Source organism: Prionailurus bengalensis, chromosome E1 (assembly GCF_016509475.1).
Source record: "Prionailurus bengalensis isolate Pbe53 chromosome E1, Fcat_Pben_1.1_paternal_pri, whole genome shotgun sequence".
Lineage (NCBI taxonomy): Eukaryota > Metazoa > Chordata > Mammalia > Carnivora > Felidae > Prionailurus > Prionailurus bengalensis.
In genome coordinates, this window is record NC_057347.1 from 38,208,561 (window position 1) to 38,230,700 (window position 22,140).

The following is a 22,140-nucleotide window of genomic DNA, read 5'->3' on the forward strand; positions in this document are numbered from 1 at the left end:
CTAATGACAGTAAATCGTATCAGCTCTGCTTTCAGAATACATCCAGAGTCCAATTACTTCTTACACCTCCACCACAATCCACTTCTTGCAAGATACAACTATTACTTTTCTGAATTACTGCAAGAAACTTAACACAGCAGTTATACACTACTTCTCCAAAGCAACAACGATCCTTTCAAAACGTGAATTATATCATGTTCCTCTACTGCCCCCAAATCCTTCTGGCTTCCCTTGTCAGATTAAAATTCAGAGCTTAAAATGGCCGATGAGGCCATTCATGATCTGCCCTGCTCTCCATCAACCGTCTCCCCATTCTCACTCCTCCCCATTCTCACTCCTAACTCTCTGACTTCCCTCCCTCCTCCCTCCTGCAGCTACACAACTTCATCATGATCTTGCCACATGGTGGCCAATGATGGCCATTCCTAGAATACATCATATACATTCTCACCTTCATTTTTGCATTCCTTTGCCTGTATGCTCTTTCCTTGCTCCATCATTTTTTTCTTTTTTTTTTTTTAAAGATTTTTAAGTAATCTCTATACCCAATATGGGGTTCAAACTTACAACCCCAAGATCAAGAGTAGCATGCTCCACTAAGTCAGCCAGGTGCCACTGCTCCATCATTTCTTTAAGTCTGCTCACATGTTAACTTTAACAGTGAAGTCTTCCTTAACCATTCTATGTAAATTATAAACCATGCCCAGCTCCCTTCCTCTTTTCCCTGTCCTTCATTTTTGTCCACAGTACTTACCAGCATCAGACATATTATGTAAGTACTTCTTTATCTGTTTCATGTCAAATTCTCTTCACTAAATTTTAAACTCCCTTAGAGCAGGATTTTGTGTTTTGTCCACTTTTATACCCTCAGCATTAACAGCAATATCAGGCATGTAGAAAGTACTCAACAAATATCTGCTGACTGAATTGGTGATTAGAAATGTAATTAAAAAAAAAAATCCTGGGGCGCCTGGGTGGCTCAGTCGGTTGAGCGTCCGACTTCAGCTCGGGTCATGATCTCACAGTCTGTGAGTTCGAGCCCCGCGTCGGGCTCTGTGCTGACAGCTCAGAGCCCGGGGCCTGTTTCAGATTCTGTGTCTCCCTCTCTCTCTGACCCTCCCCCGTTCATCTCTGTCTCTCTCTGTCTCAAAAATAAACGTTAAAAAAAAAATAATTAAAAAAAAAATCCTTCCGTTTGTAATAATATCAAAAACGATAAAGTATGTAAAAATCAAACTAACAAAAACTGTAAGATCTTCAAGGAAGAACTCTACAAATCTGCTGATAAAAGCTAAATATATATAACGTTCATGAACAGGAAGAGAAATATTATAAAGTTATGAATTCCTCCAAATTAATGTGTAAAGCCAATTAACTAAAATTCTGGTACTGGCAATAAAGAATAGATGGAAGAAACAGAACACAGTTTAAAATCAGACCTCTGAATTCATTTAATTGGTTAAATGTTAGAAATGGCATTTCAAATGGGGAAGGGCACCTGGGTGGCTCAGTCAGTTAAGCATCAGACCCCTGATTTCAGACCAGGTCAGGATCTCAAGGTTGGGGAGTTCAAGCTCCATATCCCTCTGTGCTCACAAGAGTGGAGACTGCTTGGCATTCTCTCCCTGTCCCTCTTTCTCTTCCCTTTCCCCATTCACACTCTCCCTCCCTGTCTCTCTCTTAAAATAAATAAATAAACTTAAAAACACAGAATATGTGCTACATGTGTGTATATATATATATAATAAATATAATATATAAAATTATATATAAATATAAGTTTATATAAATATATATATTTACATATATAAATGAGTATTACTCAGCCATCAAAAAGAATGAAATCTTGCCAATTGAAATGATGTGAATGAAGCTAGAATATATTAATGCTAAGAGAAACAAGTCAATCAGAGAAAAGACAAATAGCATATGATTTCACTCATATGTGGAATTTAAGAATTAAAACAGATGAACACATGGGAAGAGGGGGGATGAGAAGAGAGGGAAACAAACGACAAGAGACTCTTAACAATAAAGAACAAACTGGGGGTTGATGGAGGGAGGTGGGTGGGAGATGGGCTAGATGGGTGATGGGTATTAAAAAGGGCATTTGTTGTGATGAGCACTAGGTGTTATATGTAAGTGATGAATCACTGAGTTCTACTCCTAAAACCAAAATTGCACTGTATGTTAACTAACTAAAGTTTAAATTAAGAAAAGAAAACCATATACAATAAAAGATACATAATTTGTAAAAGTATATATAATAACCAGTTAACAATGATTAACCTCTGAAGATTGGGGGAGGGGGATGGAGGAATTACTTTTCACTCAAAACTCACTTTAAGATAAACAGAATATGGGGCGCCTGGGTGGCGCAGTCGGTTGAGCGTCCGACTTCAGCCAGGTCACGATCTCGCGGTCCGTGAGTTCGAGCCCCGCGTCGGCTCTGGGCTGATGGCTCAGAGCCTGGAGCCTGTTTCCGATTCTGTGTCTCCCTCTCTCTCTGCCCCTCCCCCGTTCATGCTCTGTCTCCCTCTGTCCCAAAAATAAATAAACGTTAAAAAATTAAAAAAAAAAAAAAAAAAAAAGATAAACAGAATATTATACTTTTGTTTCACTTCCAAGAATAAATATTAAAGCAACAATTTAACCTCCATTTGCAGTCCCAAATTAGACCACAAGCCTATAAGATAGAAGTGGGCAGAAGACATGTCCCTGAAACACATTAAACTGAGGGACCTGAAGTTAGTTTAGGACTGCCAAAGGGATTGATGTTAGTTTCCCTTGGCTAAAATAATGGGAACATTTCACATTTCACTTAATCAGCCATAGTCCAACTCAGCCATAGTAAATAAAAGCTACAAGAAAGTTTACTGAGCTACTTTTGGTTAAGTTTTACTTAGACTTCCATCTGATCATTTACTTTTTTAAGAACACTACTGGCATTAAGCATAACAACTACCTACAAATACTCTTTGACTGGCTGTACCTTCAACCTGGATGTGTATCCAGGCTTAATTCCACAGAAGAAAAACACTGAGTCCAATTAAGATAATGTGGAGCATAGATATTCTCCCCTAGTTCCCAGCCTAATGTTGCACTGAATCCAGTGGTCGATCATTCTGGTGTTAATTCAACTCTGAAACGATATTGTTAATGGCAATACCGACAAAACTCCAGCCACTTGACAAGAACCACAACATGTAAAACATAAAATACTAAAACTGGATCCTAGGTAGGTATATAGTACTGTCAAGACTAAACAGGGATGGGGGCGCCTGGGTGGCTCAGTTGGTTAAGCGTCAGACTTGGGCTCAGGTCATGATCTCACAGTCCATGAGTTTGAGCCCCACATCGGGCTCTGTGCTGACAGCTCAGAGCCTGGAGCCTGCTTCGGATTCTGTGTCTCCCTCTCTGTCTGACCCTCCCCAGTTCATGCTCTGATTTCTCTCTGTCTCAAAAATAAATAAACGTTAAAAAAATTTTAAAAGAAACGACCAATAAAAAAAACATTTTCAAAAAAAGACTAAACAGGGATGGGGTGCTTGGCTGGCTCAATCAGTTAGACCATGCAACAAGATCATGACTTCAAGCCCCACGCTGGGTGGAGACTTGAAAAAAACAAAACAAAAAAAAGACTAAAAAGGTACTGTAATGACTTAATTACACATTTCATTTTAACATATATTTGATAATGGTTAGAAGGGTCAGATAGATCTTGGCTATAATCCTAGAACAGCTTATATTTTATGGATGAGGTCACTTTTAATGCAAATTTTACATTATTGAAACAAATAATGTAAACATTCTAGGAAATGAGTTTCTTAGTACTCTTTATCATATTAAAAACAATTTGAGGGGCGCCTGGGTGGCTTGGTTGGATAAGCGTCCGACTTCGGCTCAGGTCATGATCTCACTGTCCGTGAGTTCGAGCCCCACGTCGGGCTCTGTGCTGACGGCTCAGAGCCTGGAGCCTGTTTCAGATTCTGTGTCTCCCTCTCTCTCTGCCCCTCCCCTGTTCATTCTCTGTCTCTCTCTGTCTCAAAAATAAATAAATGTTAAAAAAAAAAATTAAAAAAAAAAAAACAATTTGATTTACTAGACCTACTTGATCTTTTATCTAGAAATGTCTGTTCATAAAATACTATATCCAAAATTTTTATTATTTTAACTCAATAGTAGCATATTGCTACTTTTTTTGCTACTTTTCATCTATAATAATTCATTACGTGAAATTGAGGAAAATGTTGCCCAGACTTTGTAAGTCAAAAACCTAAGAACAAAACTTGCAAAAGGCTTTACAAACTTATTTTCAAGGTTCTACAAACACTTGTTAGACTGTTTTAATATCTCATTCCTAGTCTTCGTGAAGAATTATAGTAAATCAGGTTGGGGTTTTTTTTTTGTTTGTTTGTTTGTTTGTTTTTTGGGACAGAGAGAGAGACAGAGCATGAACGGGGGAGGGGCAGAGAGAGAGGGAGACACAGAATCGGAAACAGGCTCCAGGCTCTGAGCCATCAGCCCAGAGCCCGACGTGGGGCTCGAACTCCCAGACCGCGAGATCGTGACCTGGATGAAGTCAGATGCTTAACCGACTGCGCCACCCAGGCGCCCCAGGTTGGGTTTTTTTTAATGTTTTTATTTATTTTTGAGAGAGCGTGACCGGGGAAGGTGCAGAGATGGGGCAGGAGACAGAGAATCCAAAGCGTGCTCCGCACTGACAGCAGAAAGCCCAATGTGGGATCTCACAAACTGTGAGATCGTGACCTGAGCTGAAGTCTGACACTCAACCGACTGAGCCACCCAGAAGCCCAGATCAGTTTTATTAGATGTATGGATTATATACTAACAGTTTTTGGTCCAACTGTAATTACACAGGTATCTTCGTATTATTTACACAGAATATTTGTTCATGGCTGTTTAGGAGAGTCATGGCTAAGAGGCTAGTAAGTATGGCTAATAAGCCAAAGTACAGGTTCAATTCTCATTCTTTGCAATCCCCCACACAATTACTTTGCTCAATTCTATGGCCACAAACTCAAGTGTTAAAATCAGTTCTAACCAACATCTTATAAATGCCTGTTATGGATCAAAAGAAGAATAATGAATAAATTGTTCAAAACAGCCCATTCTTAGCATACGCTAGAGACAAGTATAACAGACTTCATGTAACTGGATTAAAGTTCTGGCTTTTATACTTAGCTATCTAATGTTGGGAAAATAACAGCCTTTCAGAGCATCTGCTTTCTTATCTATAAAATAGCAGAGAAATATTCTCTGTCTAACACATAAGATTTTTTTGAAGTTCAAATGAAAAATTAAAGAACATGTTCTTTAATATATAAAATACTATATTAATTTGCTACTTGAGAAATTCAAATATCTCTTTCTGAAGGGGGAGAGATGCCCTACACATATGAGGGTCAGCATTATGCAGAATCATTCATGAATTCCTTAACAAGACTTATTTATTGCCTGAAAACAAATGGAGCACCAGTGTATAACTACATACCATATAATGAATTCCTGGAACTACTGGTGAAAGAGTTACTTTCCTGTTACTCTTTTTCTAACCCTGTTTAACTTCAGTTTAAATCTCTGAGGAATGTCTGGCTTTAGAGAGAAGCAATTACTCTGATTATTTGTACCATTTAGTGGTGCTACTGTTTTGTTTCCCTTAAAGATGTATCAGCAAACTCAAAGAAATTACTAATAAAAGCCTGCCTATCTTTCCCCTTGGTCTTCTCTTACAAATATAGAGAGAATATTACAGAGGAGGATAAGTAGTTACTTGTATTTTTAAAATTTTACACCTGACAGTGTAAATATTTTTAAAAGTGCTCATATCTTGAAAAGGCAGGGTCAGTGGATTTTGTTTTCTTTTAAAAAACACTGTGGGGGCGCCTGGGTGGCGCCGTCGGTTAAGTGTCCGACTTCAGCCAGGTCACGATCTCGCGGTCCGTGAGTTCGAGCCCCGCGTCAGGCTCTGGGCTGATGGCTCAGAGCCTGGAGCCTGTTTCCGATTCTGTGTCTCCCTCTCTCTCTGCCCCTCCCCCGCTCATGCTCTGTCTCTCTCTGTCCCAAAAATTAAAAAAAAAAAAAAAAAAAAAGTTGAAAAAAAGAAAAAAAAACACTGTGAATGCTTTTCATGAAATTGGTTCTTATCACTCTCCCATACCTCTAACACTGCATTTACCAGAACGCACTAATTATCTTTCTTCCTAACTAGATTACAAACTCCCTGAGGCAGAGACAATGTTTTAGAGCTGCTCTGTACCTGTAACACAACACATAGTTGGTCGCTAAGTAAATTTTGAATAGTATTGAACTCCAATAGTATACCTTGGTTTTCTATACTGAGATTTTCTAATCCCTGGACAAGGTCAAATAAGCTTTCCTGAGCTCTCTGATGTTCTCCATAGCTTGAGAGGCTATATAATGTGTCTGGAGGTTTCATCGTGAAACTGAACGTATCTGATCATGTAAAACATACAAATTATAAAATGACTATATTTTAGATGCCATATATTAGATACTGCACCTTGTTTCTAGGGCTAAAAACATCTAGGATAGGATAGAAACCTGAGAGAAGGTGTACTGATTTTAAGATGTCAAATTCATGGTAGGTAAGTCTCTTTTTCCATGGAATTCAGGTTGCAAATACAAGTTACCTTTGTATCCCTTATCCCAGTGTTTCTTTAACAGAAATTTGTATCATTATCTCTAAGGAACTTCTAGGAAACTTGCATGCCAGAGGGGATGGCTTCAAGGGATCAGTATTGGAAAAAACTTCACTGGTGATTCTGACATTCAGGTTGTTCCTTATTTAGCTCTACTGTGACATTCAGTTGCTATAAACGAAATTTAGTTTCACTTATTCCTCCTTAATAATGTCCATTTAACTCAAGGAATACTATTAGAATGAGTTTTAGGTTTAATTTTTTTTTAATTGAGCTATAACTGACATACAACATTATATTAGGTTTCATCTTTAACATTGATCTAGTTTGTATTAAGTTAGGGAAATACATATTGGAAATCTTATTTTAGAGCTCTAAAGACAAAGAGAGGTAAGTGGATTTTCCCAGGGCTCACTGGGATCCCTTGAGATCTTGATTCCTATATTTGGCCAAACTTTTCTGTCTGGACCAGAGACTGATGAGCTCAGATGAAATTTATGTCACACAGGGCCTATAATCCACCCTTTGAGGCAAATAATCTAAATACAATTGTTCTTTCTTAAGGAATGTTTTGACCTCAGTGAGACTGCATTTTTTTTGTTGTAGAGATCTAGATTTGGGAAAATTCTTTTGTGTACCCCAGTCAGCTGTGACTAAGAATAACGAGTATTAAGTCCATTATCTTCCTGAAGTCACCATTCTGGGTAATACGTTATGAAAATTATAGTATTAAATAAATGTTTTAACTTATCCAAGAAGAATTCTGATATACGTCAGATTTCTTTCCTACGAATGCACTGCAGAAATAAGTTATGTGATTTTTTTTCAACATGGGCTTCTTTACATGCAGGACATGTAAACAATCTTCAAAAAGCTGATAAGGATGAGTGTGGGGAAAGGGTATTAGCAATGCAGAGTTCTTTTTCAAAAATAAATGCATCTCTACTTGTCCAGGTTCAGTCACACCATAGCTTTATTTTCTACAAATCAGTGAAGAAAGAATGACCAGTTTCTGGGTAAAAGCTGACTGATCTAGTGTTTTAAATGTCAACTTACAATTTGGTGCCAAATTCTCATCTTAGGAGACATTTATCCACATTTGCCTAACAACGAATACAATAACAGTTGCAGTATCAACTCCAGATTGAAACACTGCTAAATTACTACTCTTCAACTAGACTGGTTAAAATTCATAGGTGTTCCTGTTTAATAAACCCAGTATATAAGCTGAATCAGATGAATAAAGAGATAGTTACATTCTTTCCTTTATAATAGAATTTTCCCTTTAAATAGTAAATTCCTTTAAAGCATTTAAAATAATGATTTACAAAAAGTCTAATTAAAAACACCCTACTCCACAAAGTAATATAATAAGAGTCGTCATTTACTGAGTGCTTATTGTGTGGTAGACTCCACAGAGTAATACAATAATAGGCATCATTTATTGAGCCCTTATTGTTCAGTAGACAACTTGCTAAATGCCACATAAACATTATAGAATTAAATCCTTACAATCCAGTGAGGTAGGCATTATACACATTTTAGATATTGAAAATTTGAGACTCACAGAGATTACATAACTTGCCCAAGGTCACATAGATGGTAAGTGGCAAAGCCAGGGTTCAAACTCAGACTTCAAAGCTAATACTCGTAGATTCTCTCTATATAAATATATAAATACCATACATCCTAAGAAAATGAATCACAGCACACTATACTCCAGGATATCACACAGTCATTATAGCCATTCCTCCTTGCCCTCTTGGCAAAGGTAATTATTTGGACAGATAAACCAGTTTGGGGTTTTTTTGTTTTTTTCTCCCTTCCAGTGTCTACCTCTACTTTTATCAGAATTCAGGGCAAAAACAAGCAGGAATCCAAAGCAGAACATGGGTGGGGCACCTGACTGGCTCAATTGGTAAAGCATGCGACTCTTGATCTCAGGGTCATGAATTTGAGCCCCACACTGGGTATAGAGATTTAAAAAATTTAAAAATCTAAAAAAGCAAACAAACAAAAAACCCACAAAGCAGAATATGGGTTAAGATCACACAGGCTGTTTTGTCTCTACTAACAATTGGAAACAAACAAATGCAAGAACACTGACAATAAACTGAATATCTAATCTCTAACCTAGAGCAAGTTGGGGGATTTATTTACAATCACAGAATTTCCATGCCAGAAAGAACCCTACAGCTGCAATAATGGAGGTCCAGAAAGGACACACAGATACCAGTAAACACATATACACTATTATATACATATTATATACACACAGAACACATATTTATAAAATATAGGTATGTGAGCACTTATTTCATAGTTCAGAACTGTATTATTTCCATTTATAAAATCCTTAAGACATCACCTTAAGACTTTCATTCTCTTTCTACTCAAATTAATTTCAAAATAGAACATTAAAATATATAAATGATCTGGTTCAAAAAATAAGGCAACAAAGAATGATTTAAAAAAAAAAATAAGATGACAAAAAGAAAAGGATGACATTCTAACAGAGAACTCTAGAAAACTTTGCAACTAACACTTACAGTTAACATTAAATTGTTTATTTGTAGGCAACTGCAAATCCGTTTTCTTTTTCTGCTCCCCACCCACCTTGAAAGAGGAAAAAAGAAAACAAAAAAAAAAAACAAACAAAACTGCCTCTTGGTTGGTAAACTGCAATTCAGTATACACAAGAGTTGGGAATGACCTTCCCAGGGCCTAAACTGTCAACCAAGGGTGACATATACATAAGAATAGGTACTTCATATTTAAAAACCTGCCCTAATCTAGAGATTTTACTGTTTTCTTTTTGCCTGTCTTTCCTGCCACATAAATTCCCTTGTTCTGCAGATTGTGAAGTAAACACTGAAGCACCCAGAATAGGTACACCTATGACTTCTTATTGCAAATTGTAAGTACAACTGAAAATGCTTTTCCACTTTTTTCCTTAGAAACGATTGTTTAATTATATCTGTCCACATCCTCTAGTTGGTCAGGAAATCACAGTAACCAACAAATACCATAAATAGTTGGTATATCTGATTATATAAAATTGGGCAGGCATTTGCTATGTTTCTAACCTTCACCTTATTGTTAGATATGACTTCTGTCTTAGCACCACAGTAATGCATAAGATCAGTTTGTTACTTCCTTTCACGGTATTCTATTTCCCTTTTTTAGTTTTTACTAGAAATTCCTGGGATCAAGGACAAAAATGACAGAAAACATTGTCAATACATGTTTCAAAACTGGCTAAACTTTTTTTTTTTTTTTTGCTAAATTCTTATCTAACATGATTTAATTGTAACTTTAACCTCACAGCATCTTAAAAGACTGAGCAACAATGACTGAGATAAATGACATTTCCACCTGATTACAACTGTCAGATGAGGCTTATTAAATCCAAGAGAATACCATAAAATCAAATTCGAGGAAAAATGACTAGGGAATAGATGTTACTTAACCTACAGATATCACTCATATGCCTGCTAAGTAGTTATCAGATGTGTGCCGAAAATACCCAGCAAAGTCATTCTTTTAACAGAAAGTCTTCAAAAGCTAATGCAAATACGTTTTGGATCTATTTCCATTTGAATACATATCTTCGTTTTTAAAAGTTATATAATTAAGCAAGATGAATCAAGCACAAATACCTTTGCACAGTTCAATACCACCACCTATTGTTAGTTGCTATTAAGTTAAAATCTTTTTCAAATGGGTCCAAGTGCACTAAGACATGAAACTATAAAACTGACCTGTATGCCTTTATTTTTTTGAGTCCGTTTTTGGTAGGGGTCTAAGAATTCACCAAGTCGGGAAGACCAAATAGGAAAACAGTGTAAAGACAACTACGCACAAGCAGCTAAATTTGGTCAGCTTAAGGGCATTCTTTCTTCTTCCTCCCTCCCTTGGATTTTCCTGGTGTAACGGAATATTTTATTTTGAACATCTAAAAATACTCTTCCAAAACCACAGTACTAGTTAGATTACTAAAAATTTTAATTCAGTTCCCAGTCTGTCACCAATTGGGAAACGGTAATCTAAGGCCTGGGAATGGAATTCTTGGCCTGTAACAAAAGTACTTAATAATTTGCAAGAAAAACTCAACCGAGATTTGAAAAGAGACACTCAGGATAAAAACAGAAGGATTTTAGAAATTAGGCTTTAAAAAGTGACAATAACACTAACAGCTAAAACTGACAAATAACCTAAAACATAAGAATTTAAAAGTGTAAATACTTCTAAACACTTCTAATACTGATTTTTTTTTTTTAATTTTTTTTTTCAACGTTTTTGTTTTTTATTTTTGGGACAGAGAGAGACAGAGCATGAACGGGGGAGGGGCAGAGAGAGAGGGAGACACAGAATCGGAAACAGGCTCCAGGCTCTGAGCCATCAGCCCAGAGCCCGACGCGGGGCTCGAACTCCCGGACTGCGAGATCGTGACCTGGCTGAAGTCGGACGCTTAACCGACTGCGCCACCCAGGCGCCCCTGATACTGATTTAATGAATGAAAATCTTCAATATACATCTAAGAATGTATGACTTAAATATCAAGAATACACTCTGTAGGGGCCCCTGGGTGGCTCAGTTGGTTAAGTATCTGACTGTGGCTCAGGTCGTGATCTCACAGCTCTGGAGTTTGAGCCCTGCATCGGGCTCTACACTGACAGTGCAGAGCCTGCTTGGGATTCTCTCTCTCTCTCAAAATAAATAAATAAACTTAAAAAAAAAAAAAAAGAATACACTTTGTAAGGTTTTTGCAAAGCTAAATATTTTTAACAACTTAATGGAAAACATAATTTTCAAAGTGTAATGGTTTATGTAGACTGTACAAAGAAACATCTTGATTTTTAAATAATGAATGACTACAATATAAGTACATGATTAATGTGCCATGTTTCAAAGGTAAAAAGGACCCATAATTATACAATAAACATCAATAACACTATAAAAAAAAAAAAAAGATTGTCTGAATGGGCCCCAAAACCCTAAACCTCTAATTTGGACTTTGTATAATGTTAGATAACTGCTTGCAGACAAATCTCAAAAGTGTTATAACAAACAAACAAACCTTACTGTTACTAGTACTCTTTCCCATTGCAAGCCTTTTCAAATAGAATGAAACAAATGGCTGTCACCCACTGGACAAATGTGTGACATTTTCCACGTGCACCAATTTGGAAAATATGGTTATTTACTACGCAGAATGTTCTTTAGATTAGAAGATAAATCCTTATGGGAGAAAAAGGTAATTACTGCAGCCTTAGCAGTACTGTGCAACTCTGCTTCCAAACTTTAACAATATACTGGAGTAACTGTTTTATTTTATTTTTTTATGTATATTTTACTTTTGAGAGAGAGAAAGAGAGAGAGAGAGCGAGAGCAGGGAAGGGGCAGAGAGAGAGGGAGACACAGAATCTGAAGCAGGCTTCAGGCTTCGAGCTGTCAGCACAGAGCTCAATGCAGGGCTCAAACCCACGAACCTGTGAGATCATGACCTGAGCTGAAGTCGGACACCCAGCCCAGCCAACTAAGCCACCCAGGTGCCCCTGGAGTGGCTGGTTTAGAAGAAACAGCCAACGAAATATGGTCCTCTGCTTTTATTAAAAAGTTACAGATTCATAGGATTCTAGAACAAAAGGAACCTTAGTAATTGATTCTAACTTCCTTGTTTTGCAAAGAAGGGAAATGACCAAACCGGAGAAGCGAAAAGAAATGACTAAAGTTATAGTTAGCTGGTGGCAAACATCAAGATTAACTAACATTATCAGTCCTCTCGACTCATAATGCAGTATGTTCTTTCTGCCATACCACATTTTATGATTTTTCTTATTTTGGACAAAATGATTTGATAAAACGAAGCAGGCAAATAAGTACTACAATCTAACCTTACAGACTAAAATATTATACATTTATCAAAGCAGCAGTGAGGAATAATAAAAAACAATAGTGAACAGGGATTCAAAGTACTCAAATTGGAGCTTATCAATTCCTAACTATGTGAATCTTAACATTTCCAGGCACTGATTAAACAGTAAATTGTATCTGTGATGTCGGTTAATGTTTTCAATGTAGATAATGCTAGACTTTTTTTTTTTTTTTTTAAATTTTTTTTCAACGTTTATTTATTTTTGGGACAGAGAGAGACAGAGCATGAACGGGGGAGGGGCAGAGAGACAGGGAGACACAGAATCGGAAACAGGCTCCAGGCTCCGAGCCATCAGCCCAGAGCCTGACGCGGGGCTCGAACTCACGGACCGCGAGATCGTGACCTGGCTGAAGTCGGACGCTTAACCGACTGCGCCACCCAGGCGCCCCGATAATGCTAGACTTTTTAATAAACTCAAATAAGATAAAAATTTTCCTCTAATAGTACTATAACCTTATAATGGAGCTACTAAGAGAATGACAAAATAGACAGGTTTTACCGAAAAAATCTAAACTTAGATTCAAGGGCTAGCTTATTTACACACGTCTGTCACTAATCTCACTGAGTGTTAAGATAACATGTTATAATACTTAAAATGAAGGACAACTTCATTCTTGATAGCAAAGACAAAATGAAATATACTGAGTGAAGAAATTTAGGAAAGTTCTTTTCCATACTTTTTATGGGCTTTGATGCTATGTTATGCTAAAAACAGAGCAGAATGACAGAGTGAAGTTTAAAAAATGCAGATTGGAATCTTGGCTCCCCCCCCCCCCCCCTTACTAGCTGTGCAACTTGAACACTTCTTAGGCCCTAACTTTCCTCAACTGTGAAACAGAACCATGAGAATTGGAAGTTACTGAAGTAGGGGCACCCGGCTGGCTCAGTAGGTAGAGCATGTGACTCTTAATCTCAGGGTTGTGAGTTCAAGACTCATGGTGGGGGTGGATCCTACTTAAAATAAAAATTAAGAAGTAAACAAAAAATAAAAAAACTGAAGTAAAACATCTAGCTCAGTGTCTGGCATGCAGGATGCAATAACTATTATTAAGTTACAAAGACAATTTATCAAAATTTGCCACAAAACAATGTGCACTGTAAGTTATGCAATAAAAAGTATTTAGATGAAGACTTTCAACTGAGAGACACATTATTCAGAGTGCATTATGCTAGCTTTTCGGGTTATTTTGTAGAAATTTAATGCCAAAGTGATACAGCAAAGAACAACAATAATTTTCACATCTCTGTATCTTTTTAACTTCTACCCAGCTGTCATCTACTCTGGCTGTTTCACAGCTACATATCTAACAAGTACTCTTATCTCTTCATTTTAACTTAAAAATTTTTTCTACACCTATAGCCCTGAACATCAGATTTAAAGTGTGTGGTCTGCAGTTACAACATCCAAAAGAATAATAATCAGAATATTCCTTAAAGAAAGATTTTAATGAATCAACTATAAAAAAATAAACTTCAGTTATCTTTCACCCAGAAAAAAATGCAGCTAAGAAAAAGAAAACAGTCTTTCACTTTCTGTATTAATCATAATTAATCTGAAATTAGTTATTATTTGCTACAAAAATGTCCTCAGGGATTGGCTATCTGCTTACAATCATAAAATTATCAGTCCTTTAAAAACCATTCTGTAATTTTGAGAATTAAAACAATAATTTGAGGGTTGCCTGGGTGGCTCAGTCAGTTAAGCATCTGACTTCTGCTCAGGTCATGATCTCTCAGTTCACAAGTTCGAGCCCTGTGTGGGGCTGTGTGCTGACAGCTCAGAGTCCGGAGCCTGCTTTGGATTGTCTCTCTCTCTCTCTACTCCACCCTTGCTTGTGCTCTCTCTCTCTCAAAAATAAAAATTTTCTTAAAACATAAAAATAACATGATGTCATGTTTTAGATACGAAGAGACTGTTTTACCTTGTCTGCATCTTTTATCCATTGGAACTAAATATTTAAAATGTTTTCAATGAATTAGCAATAAGTTTACTACTTCATGAGACCATTTTATTGTTTTACTGCTTGTAAATTAGCTTAGTAAAGAGGTAAATGGGGAAAAGAAGAGGTAAATGGGGAAAAGAAGAGGTAAATGACTTTATGAAATATTCAGATAATGAAACTCATTAGCACATATCATTTCCACCCCTTCCCATTTGTATTCTGGCATGTGACCACTTCACATCATAATAAAGGACTAAAATGTTTTCTTATAAACCAAAAGCGAATCACAAATACTGTACAAGGAGGTTTTTTTTTTCCCTTATTTAAAAAAAATTTTTTCATGTTTATTTATTTTTGAGAGAGAGAGAGAGAGAGAGGGAGTGTGAGGTGAGGGAGGGGCAGAGAGAGAGGGAGACACAGAATCCAAAGCAGGCTCCAGGCTCTGAGCTGTCAGCACAGAGCCCCACATGGGGCTGGAACCTGTGAAGTGAGAGATCATGACCTGAGCCTAAGTCCAATGCTTAAAAGACAGCCATCAAGGCGTGCCCCCCTCCTTTTTAAAAAAATCTTATCAAATACCTTTAGAAAGCTTCAGTTGCTTTAGTTCAAGGTAATAGATATACTTAATAAGGCAATATTTTTATTATAGTATCAAGACTACAGGTAAACTACAAATTAAAATATAAGCTAAGGGGAGCCTGGGTGGCTCAGTCGGTTAAGCGTCCGACTTCGGCTCAGGTCATGATCTCACGGTCCGTGAGTTCGAGCCCCGCGTCAGGCTCTGTACTGACAGCTTACAGCCTGGAGCCTGTTTCAGATTCTGTGTCTCCCTCTCTCTCTGACCCTCCCCCGTTCATGCTCTGTCTCTCTCTATCTCAAAAATAAACAAACGTTAAAATTTTTTTTTAATAAAATATAAGTATAAAAATAAGATATAGCAATGCAATTTTAAAACACATACTACAAAAAACTCCTTCCAACAATAATTCATGCAGTCTAGAAGAAAACAAAATGATAAAGAGCAGACTTCAGTGGCAAACGGCTATCCTCCACTCAGATCTTTGGTATTTGGGTTTCTCTTTCAGGATTCCTGTTAACTGCTAAAAGTCTATTCAGTAATTTTAAGGATGGTCTTGACTTTTACAGTAGTACTGAATGTACAAATCACCAAAAATTAAGCTTATTGGGTCTCTCTACATTAAGGCAAACTAAAGTTCTATTAAAGTAAACACCAAATCATATCTACTATGATACTTCCTTCCCATGATTAAGTTAAATATGAAAATTCTAAGGAGGCCAATTCCTTGATTTTCTCCATTCCTAAACTGCAACAGTAATATTGTAGAGCAAACCAAGGAATAGACTAAACTGAAGACCCTCAGGTAACAATTTCACCCTCTGCACCTAGCTGGCAAGTTTCCTGAAACTTTTGTCTGTCTTACAATTTCATCCTTCAAATGGAAATGAAGAAACACACCAAGTGAGATGTACACTGAGCTCTGAGTGATCCCAGGTCAGTTTGATTCTCTGCCAGAAAGGGCCAGGTAACATTTACTCATTTACTCTTCTTGTTGTAGCAGTTTCTTTCTCTTATCAATAAACCCCAGTAAACCTTGTGGTATATTACCACACTACTGCAATTCGTCAGTACTTAGAATATACTTCACTTCCAAAGGAATCACTTCCCTAACACGGACTTCCCTTCGCTAAAGACACTTTCAGATGTTTTCCTATTTCCTCATCCAGTCGTCCATTCCACAGCTATAAACCTCTCGCCAGAGGAGGAAGAGTTCTTAAAGAATGGATTTTCTGAAGTCTCTCAGGCCTTCATCCCAATCTCAAAGCCTGTACACATCTGAGAGTTCCCAGAAACAATGAGCTACAAAAGTACAGACTAAACGGGAAAGAAGAGGAAGTATCAGAACAATACCCAAACCAAACACAGCACCAAAAACCCGTGGCAGTCTCTATCATCCCAGTCTACCAACCCCCACTTCCCTAGAGTAACCAAACAAGGGCTCTCAAACTCGGAGAAATGGCCCCCTGGCCCATAATTTCCCTCTCGTTTCACGAAGAAGGTGGCAGAAAGAAAAGAAGCAAGCCGGTAGATCGGAGCTGTGATGCTTTTTCTGCCGAGAGGAGGGAGGCAAGCCAAGGGTTGTGTAAAGAATGGAAAGCTGAGTGATACTGGGGGGAGGGGGGAATTAGGGCGCCAGAGCTAATCCCTTGCCGGGGCCCGCTGGTGAAACAGGCTGGAGGCAACCAGCCGGGAAGACCAGGGAAGCTGGGCTGCTGCATTGGGCTTTCGGGTCGAGAGAAAGGGGAAAGAAGTCTGGCAGCCCCAGCGGTCGGTGGATGACGGCGCCAGGCAAGGGAGGCGGCTCTGTGCGGAGCGAAATTTTCGGGACACAAGAGCGGGAATCGTTTTGTTCACGCCGCCCCAACCCCCCCCCCCCCCTCCCAGGCTCACACCTCAAACCTGCTCTTGGTCACTCCGTTCACGTCCCTCCTCATGGGGTCGGCGGGTGCGGCCGGGGCCGGGTGCTACGGCGTGCGGAGTGCAAAGACTGGGGGCCCCGGGCAGGCCCGGGAGTTCCGGGACCGGGAGGAGGTGGAGGAGCGGCGGGCAGGGGCCGTCAGCGAGGAGCAGAAACCTCTCGGCTCCGGCGGGGCCTCCTCCACCTCCCGCAGAGCCGGCGGCTGCGACGACTGCCTGTCGCTAGCTCTTCTCTCCCCTCAGCCTCAACTTCAACCCAAAACAAAAACACTCCCCACCTGCCAGCAACGCCGTTCCTCATTGGGCAGAGCCGCCTGGGCCTCGGAACGGCGTGGGGAGGGGAGGAGGAGGAGCGCGCGGCGGCGGCGGCGGCGGCGGCGGCGGCGGCGGCGCGGGACCACCCCTCCCCCACTCCCGGGCGCAGCCCGCGACGGTCCGCCCGGGAGCAGCCGGAGTGCGGCGGCGGCGGCGGCGGCGCGAGCCCGCTCTTGCCTCCAAGGCACGCAAGCCCACCGCGAGAAGCAGAGGCAGGGAAGTGCCTATCTGTCTGTGTGTATTTGTGTATGGGAGGGGCTGTGGGGAGGGTGCGAGTGCGCGCGTGCTCGCGGACTCGCGAGTGAGGAAAGCAGGACAACTGCAGATAGTACCGGAGCCCATCTGATCCCCTTCGCGGGCAAACAGCACGCACCAACCCAGCAAGCACTTGAGCTTTCTGCCTAGTCCTCCCAGTCCCCTAAGACTTGTCTCTTCTTCCCCAGTAGCCTGTGCATCCACACACGTCCTTCCCGGCCACCCAACTCCCTTCCCCTATCACTCACTGTCGCCTTGAACCCAAAGTGCAGCAGGCGGTCCCTGCTCGGAGCCATTTTCCTCCTTTCTGGTTGTCTCTAGGTTGAGGCAGTGCTGCTGCTGCCGCCGCCGCCGTCGCCTTTGCTGTCGCTGCCGCCGCCTCCCCCGCCCCCGTGGATTGCATTACCGGGTGTTGCAGGGAGGCCTGGGGGGCCGCCGCAGGGCGTGGGTCTCCCTGTGCATGGATCAGCAGGACGGGGATGGGGGGTGGGTAATTGCGCTACCCTCTGCTCCAGGAATATGCAGCGAGGCCCCACCTCGCGTCTTGGGGTCAGGGCGTTCAGTGCAGGAGCTGGGCGACCCTTCCTTTTAGCTGGGGGAGGGGCGCGCTTTGGTGTGGGGGGGGGGGGTTGCCTGGCGAGGCTGAAGGGCCTTTGGCTTCCCCCGCCCCTCCGCCACCAGACGCCGCTGCCACCCAATGGGCTCTAGTGCCTGCCCGTCCTCCAATCGGGGCTCTGTTTGGTGAGAACCTGATCCTGACGCCACTTTGGCGGGAGAAACAAGCGTGTTTTAGCGAGTAGGCGGGCGCGCTGGCCGAGTGGAAATTGCGACATTCAGCTGACTCCTTGGTTCCTATAAAAGCTAGTTTGTGTCATCATATTATTAAACTTTAGCAACACCAGCCCTCAGGATCTCGAAATTTATGATCGAATTTCTATGGATTAGGGAATACGTTTACTCTTTTAGAGCGACAGACTACAGAATCATGCACCGAAGATGAAATAATAGAAACTATTGTAAATTCGAGCAGTCCTGGCAACATCATCTCCCCTAATTGTATTACAAAGTATGTGTTTGTCTTCATATCGCTTTTAAATCGCAGTTTTAGTGACTGGATTGTTACCAATGTGATTTGAGAGAGTGTATTTAAGAGCAACTTGTGCTGGAGATCTTTTTAAAATAGGGATATTCATGCTTGAAGCTTTATTACCCAACTCTTTTTTTTTTTTTTTTAACTTTTTCGTGTTTATCCTAGAAAGGGCTTCCTGAGCAAGGAACCAAGCTTTGGAAAGTCATTCTCAGGCCCACAAACTCAGTAATCTAGAGGTTATATTCTTTTCCCTGATACTTTTAATGTTACTGCTTCTCTTCAGCCATATAAAAATAGTTTAGTTCCATGTATCTAAGAGCAGTTTTCTCCCGACTATTGATGAATTTGATGACTAAGGCCTGCAAACAAGAGTCAAACTGGCTCAGATAAATGAAGAAAATTTTCACAAGTCTGTTTCCTTTTTTCAATTATCCTTTCCAGTTAACCTATTTGAGTAATTATCAGGGAAGACTTTTACTTCCTGATTGAATTTTTTTTCTGAATGGTGTATTTTTAAAAAGCTGAATGAAAATCACTCAAAGGTTAAAAATTAACTGCACAGGGGCCCTGGGTGGCTCAGTCGGTTTGGCATCAGACTTTGGCTCAGTTCATGATCTCCTGGTTTGTGGGTTTGAGCCCAGTATTGGGCTCTCTCCTATCACCACAAAGCCAGCTTTGGATCCTGTCCCCCCACCCTACCCCTGCTCTTCCCCTGCTCACTATCAAAAACAAATAAACATTAAAAAAATTACTACACAAAGGTATATTACTTTTTATCAAAGAAATTTATTTTAATGTAAATAAACAGGTTTTTTTTAATGTTTTGGGGAAAAAAATCCCACAGATTTTGTCTACTTTCAAAAAAATGAAAAACCCCAAAGTATTTACAGAACGGCCATACACACAGAAAATCAAATTTGAAAGATTTTTTTTTAGAAAAGACCCTCCCCAGCTGCTCCTGATGTACATTTCTAAAACACAAAATTTATAAAGCCCAGCTTTTACAGCTGAGCATGTTTCCCAACCTAGCATCTGAGATGTTAAGTACTTCCTACCCCTCAAAAAACTAACTCCAGGGTAGAAATAAGGGGGCAGGGAGATTGAAAAGAGGAAAAAAAAGGGGGGGGGAATGAATTGCCCAGGGATTGTGAATGAGTTTCCTATACTGGCATCTGCTTCAAGTGACTTGACTGGATACTGTATGACTCACTGGCTCCCTTGAAAGGGTTGCTTCTGAGAATTCATGGTATTGCTGCACTAAGTTTTCAGACCTAAGCCTTAAGGAAAATCTTCCCAAGAGTCACCAACCTCAAGGCCAGTTTTGGCAATTATATCCTGCTTCGTTTCTCCCTCCTCCCTTCTTTAAAATACCGGTTTTAAAACACATAGATTTTGAACCTGAAATCTTCATGTACATCAGAGCAGGTTTTGACCAAGAACCCCTAACATGGAGCCAAAAGACAGAAGAGGAATCAGGTCAAACTAAAAATACACAAGACACCAGCAGCAGAAGATAGGTGGAAGTTGACTTCATGTCCTTGCAGTCCTTTGAAACAGGAGAGTGAGTACACCTAGACAGGAGGGAGGTGTCCCAGGCTTGGTTTATTCTGCCTCTTCTCCTCCACCCTGTGAAGAAATGCAGTGCTCCCTGGTTCTCAGGCAGGGTGAAGCAGGTTAGCCCCGGCTCCCTGTTAAGCAAGTTCAGATGCTGGGTCAGTGTGTGGGGTGTGCCCATCGACAATTCAGGGGCTTATCCTTCATCCAGATCCTAACTCGGGATTCTTTGATCTGGGATGAAGACAGAAAGAGAGAAAAAGCTTCCCAGTTTACTCATTTTGGTATCTGTTGGCTCTGCTTGGGGAAGCTGAGCCCCTGATATGTAGTACATTCCCCATAAGATTTTCCCCACCCAGAACAAACTTAAAACCGTGTAACTTTTTTTTTTTTTTTTCTCTGCAGAAACCAATGGGATAGGATTCAAAACTAGGTGAGAAACTTGTGAGAAATCCAACCTGGTTATATGTCTGAGAGGCTGCTACTGTATCAGCATCACAAGATAAAGCACTCTGGTATCACCTTGCCCATGTCCTCCTTAGTGTCACCCAAGACATTTGACTCTGATACGGTAACCGATAACTTTTCTTGCTCCACTTTGCAATGTTTCGTTTCCTACTTCTTATTACCTTGGGACACAAAAGTGGCAGAGTTGTTGAGAGCTGATGACCAGAAAAGGGAGAACACTAGAGGAAATCAGAGACAGTCAGGAAAGAACGCCAAAGCTGATTTTCCAACTCTATGCTAACTCCAACCTGCAGAAAGAGCTGAATATAGAAATCTTCTTCATTATCTGATGAAGTCACTCCGTTTATCACACACACACACAAATGAATCACCTGGCTTTTTTTTTTTTCTTTTTTAATCCAGAAGAGTTGTGCTGGGGACCGTGCCCCGTCCTGCTGATACAGATCCTGAATGGAATCATCAGGAATGGCACAGTGCAGGTGTCAAAATCAAAGTAAGGCCGCAGAATTTTGAGAGGACCCTCCAAATACTGAGAACTTGTGTTGCACTTCATGTGGTCTCCTGGATTTCTATATTTATGAGAAGGGCTTCTTATTGATGTCCCCCAGAATCCAGACTCAGACCTATTCCTCCAAAAAGGTCCAATTTTGTTGCTACATAGTAGCAAGGGTTTATCTTCATGCCCACCTAGCATTCCAGGCCCCCATTACTTTCAAGTGAGCTTGAAATTGTTTTAAGTGAACTATGGCTGCAAATTTTTTCTGTTTTATCTAAGGGAGCATACAGTGGAGTGATTAAAGTCTGGACTCCTTCTCCTTATGATAAAGAGAAACAAGGAGCCCAGCTCTCAGGAATGGCATCAGTTCTCCAACAAACAAAATGCTGGGATGTGGACTTTTGGCACATTGTGGAAATAGGAGAACTATTAATTCTGTAATGGTTTTCATGCCACTGGGTCAGGGAGGCTGTACCACATTAAACCTTACTACATCTGAAAACATGTTTATATCCCAAAAAACCAGCCCAGCCTTTTTTAAAGAAAAACAAGACTATAAATGAATACCTCCACAGGGAGGTAATTCCTAATATTCCTATGATGTCTGAACCCTATGATAAATCTCCTAAAACAAAAATACCATTTTGGTTTTTTCTACTTAACTCCAAAGGTGGGCTCTAATCTGCATGGGCTTGATGGTACAGTACCAGCACAAGCTACAGGCTCCCTACCACCAAATAAGCCTTGCTTTTCCACCTCCCCTCACTTTGAACCCTGAACCTTATAGAATTAGAAACACTGTATAAAGACAAACAGATAAAGGATTAAAATATTATGAATAAATAGCTAAAATTATCTTCCCTCCCCCAATCACTCCTAAGAAACAGACACCAAACATTAC

At 40.1% G+C, this 22,140-nt stretch overlaps 1 protein-coding gene across 2 annotated transcripts in view; it reads right to left on the bottom strand.

Annotated features, from left to right (window-relative positions):
- FBXL20 (F-box and leucine rich repeat protein 20) overlaps positions 1 to 18,325 on the bottom strand; it is a 105,494-nt gene extending 87,169 nt beyond the window's left edge. The window contains exon 1 of one of the 2 annotated variants that reach the window (XM_043584292.1): positions 17,880 to 18,325. In XM_043584292.1, the coding sequence (XP_043440227.1) occupies positions 17,880 to 17,927 (48 nt within the window). In that variant the 5' untranslated portion in view covers positions 17,928 to 18,325. Of the gene's footprint in view, positions 1 to 17,036 lie in introns of both variants that reach the window. The other variant, XM_043584293.1, reaches the window with a different exon arrangement.
- Positions 18,326 to 22,140: the final 3,815 nt, after the last annotated feature.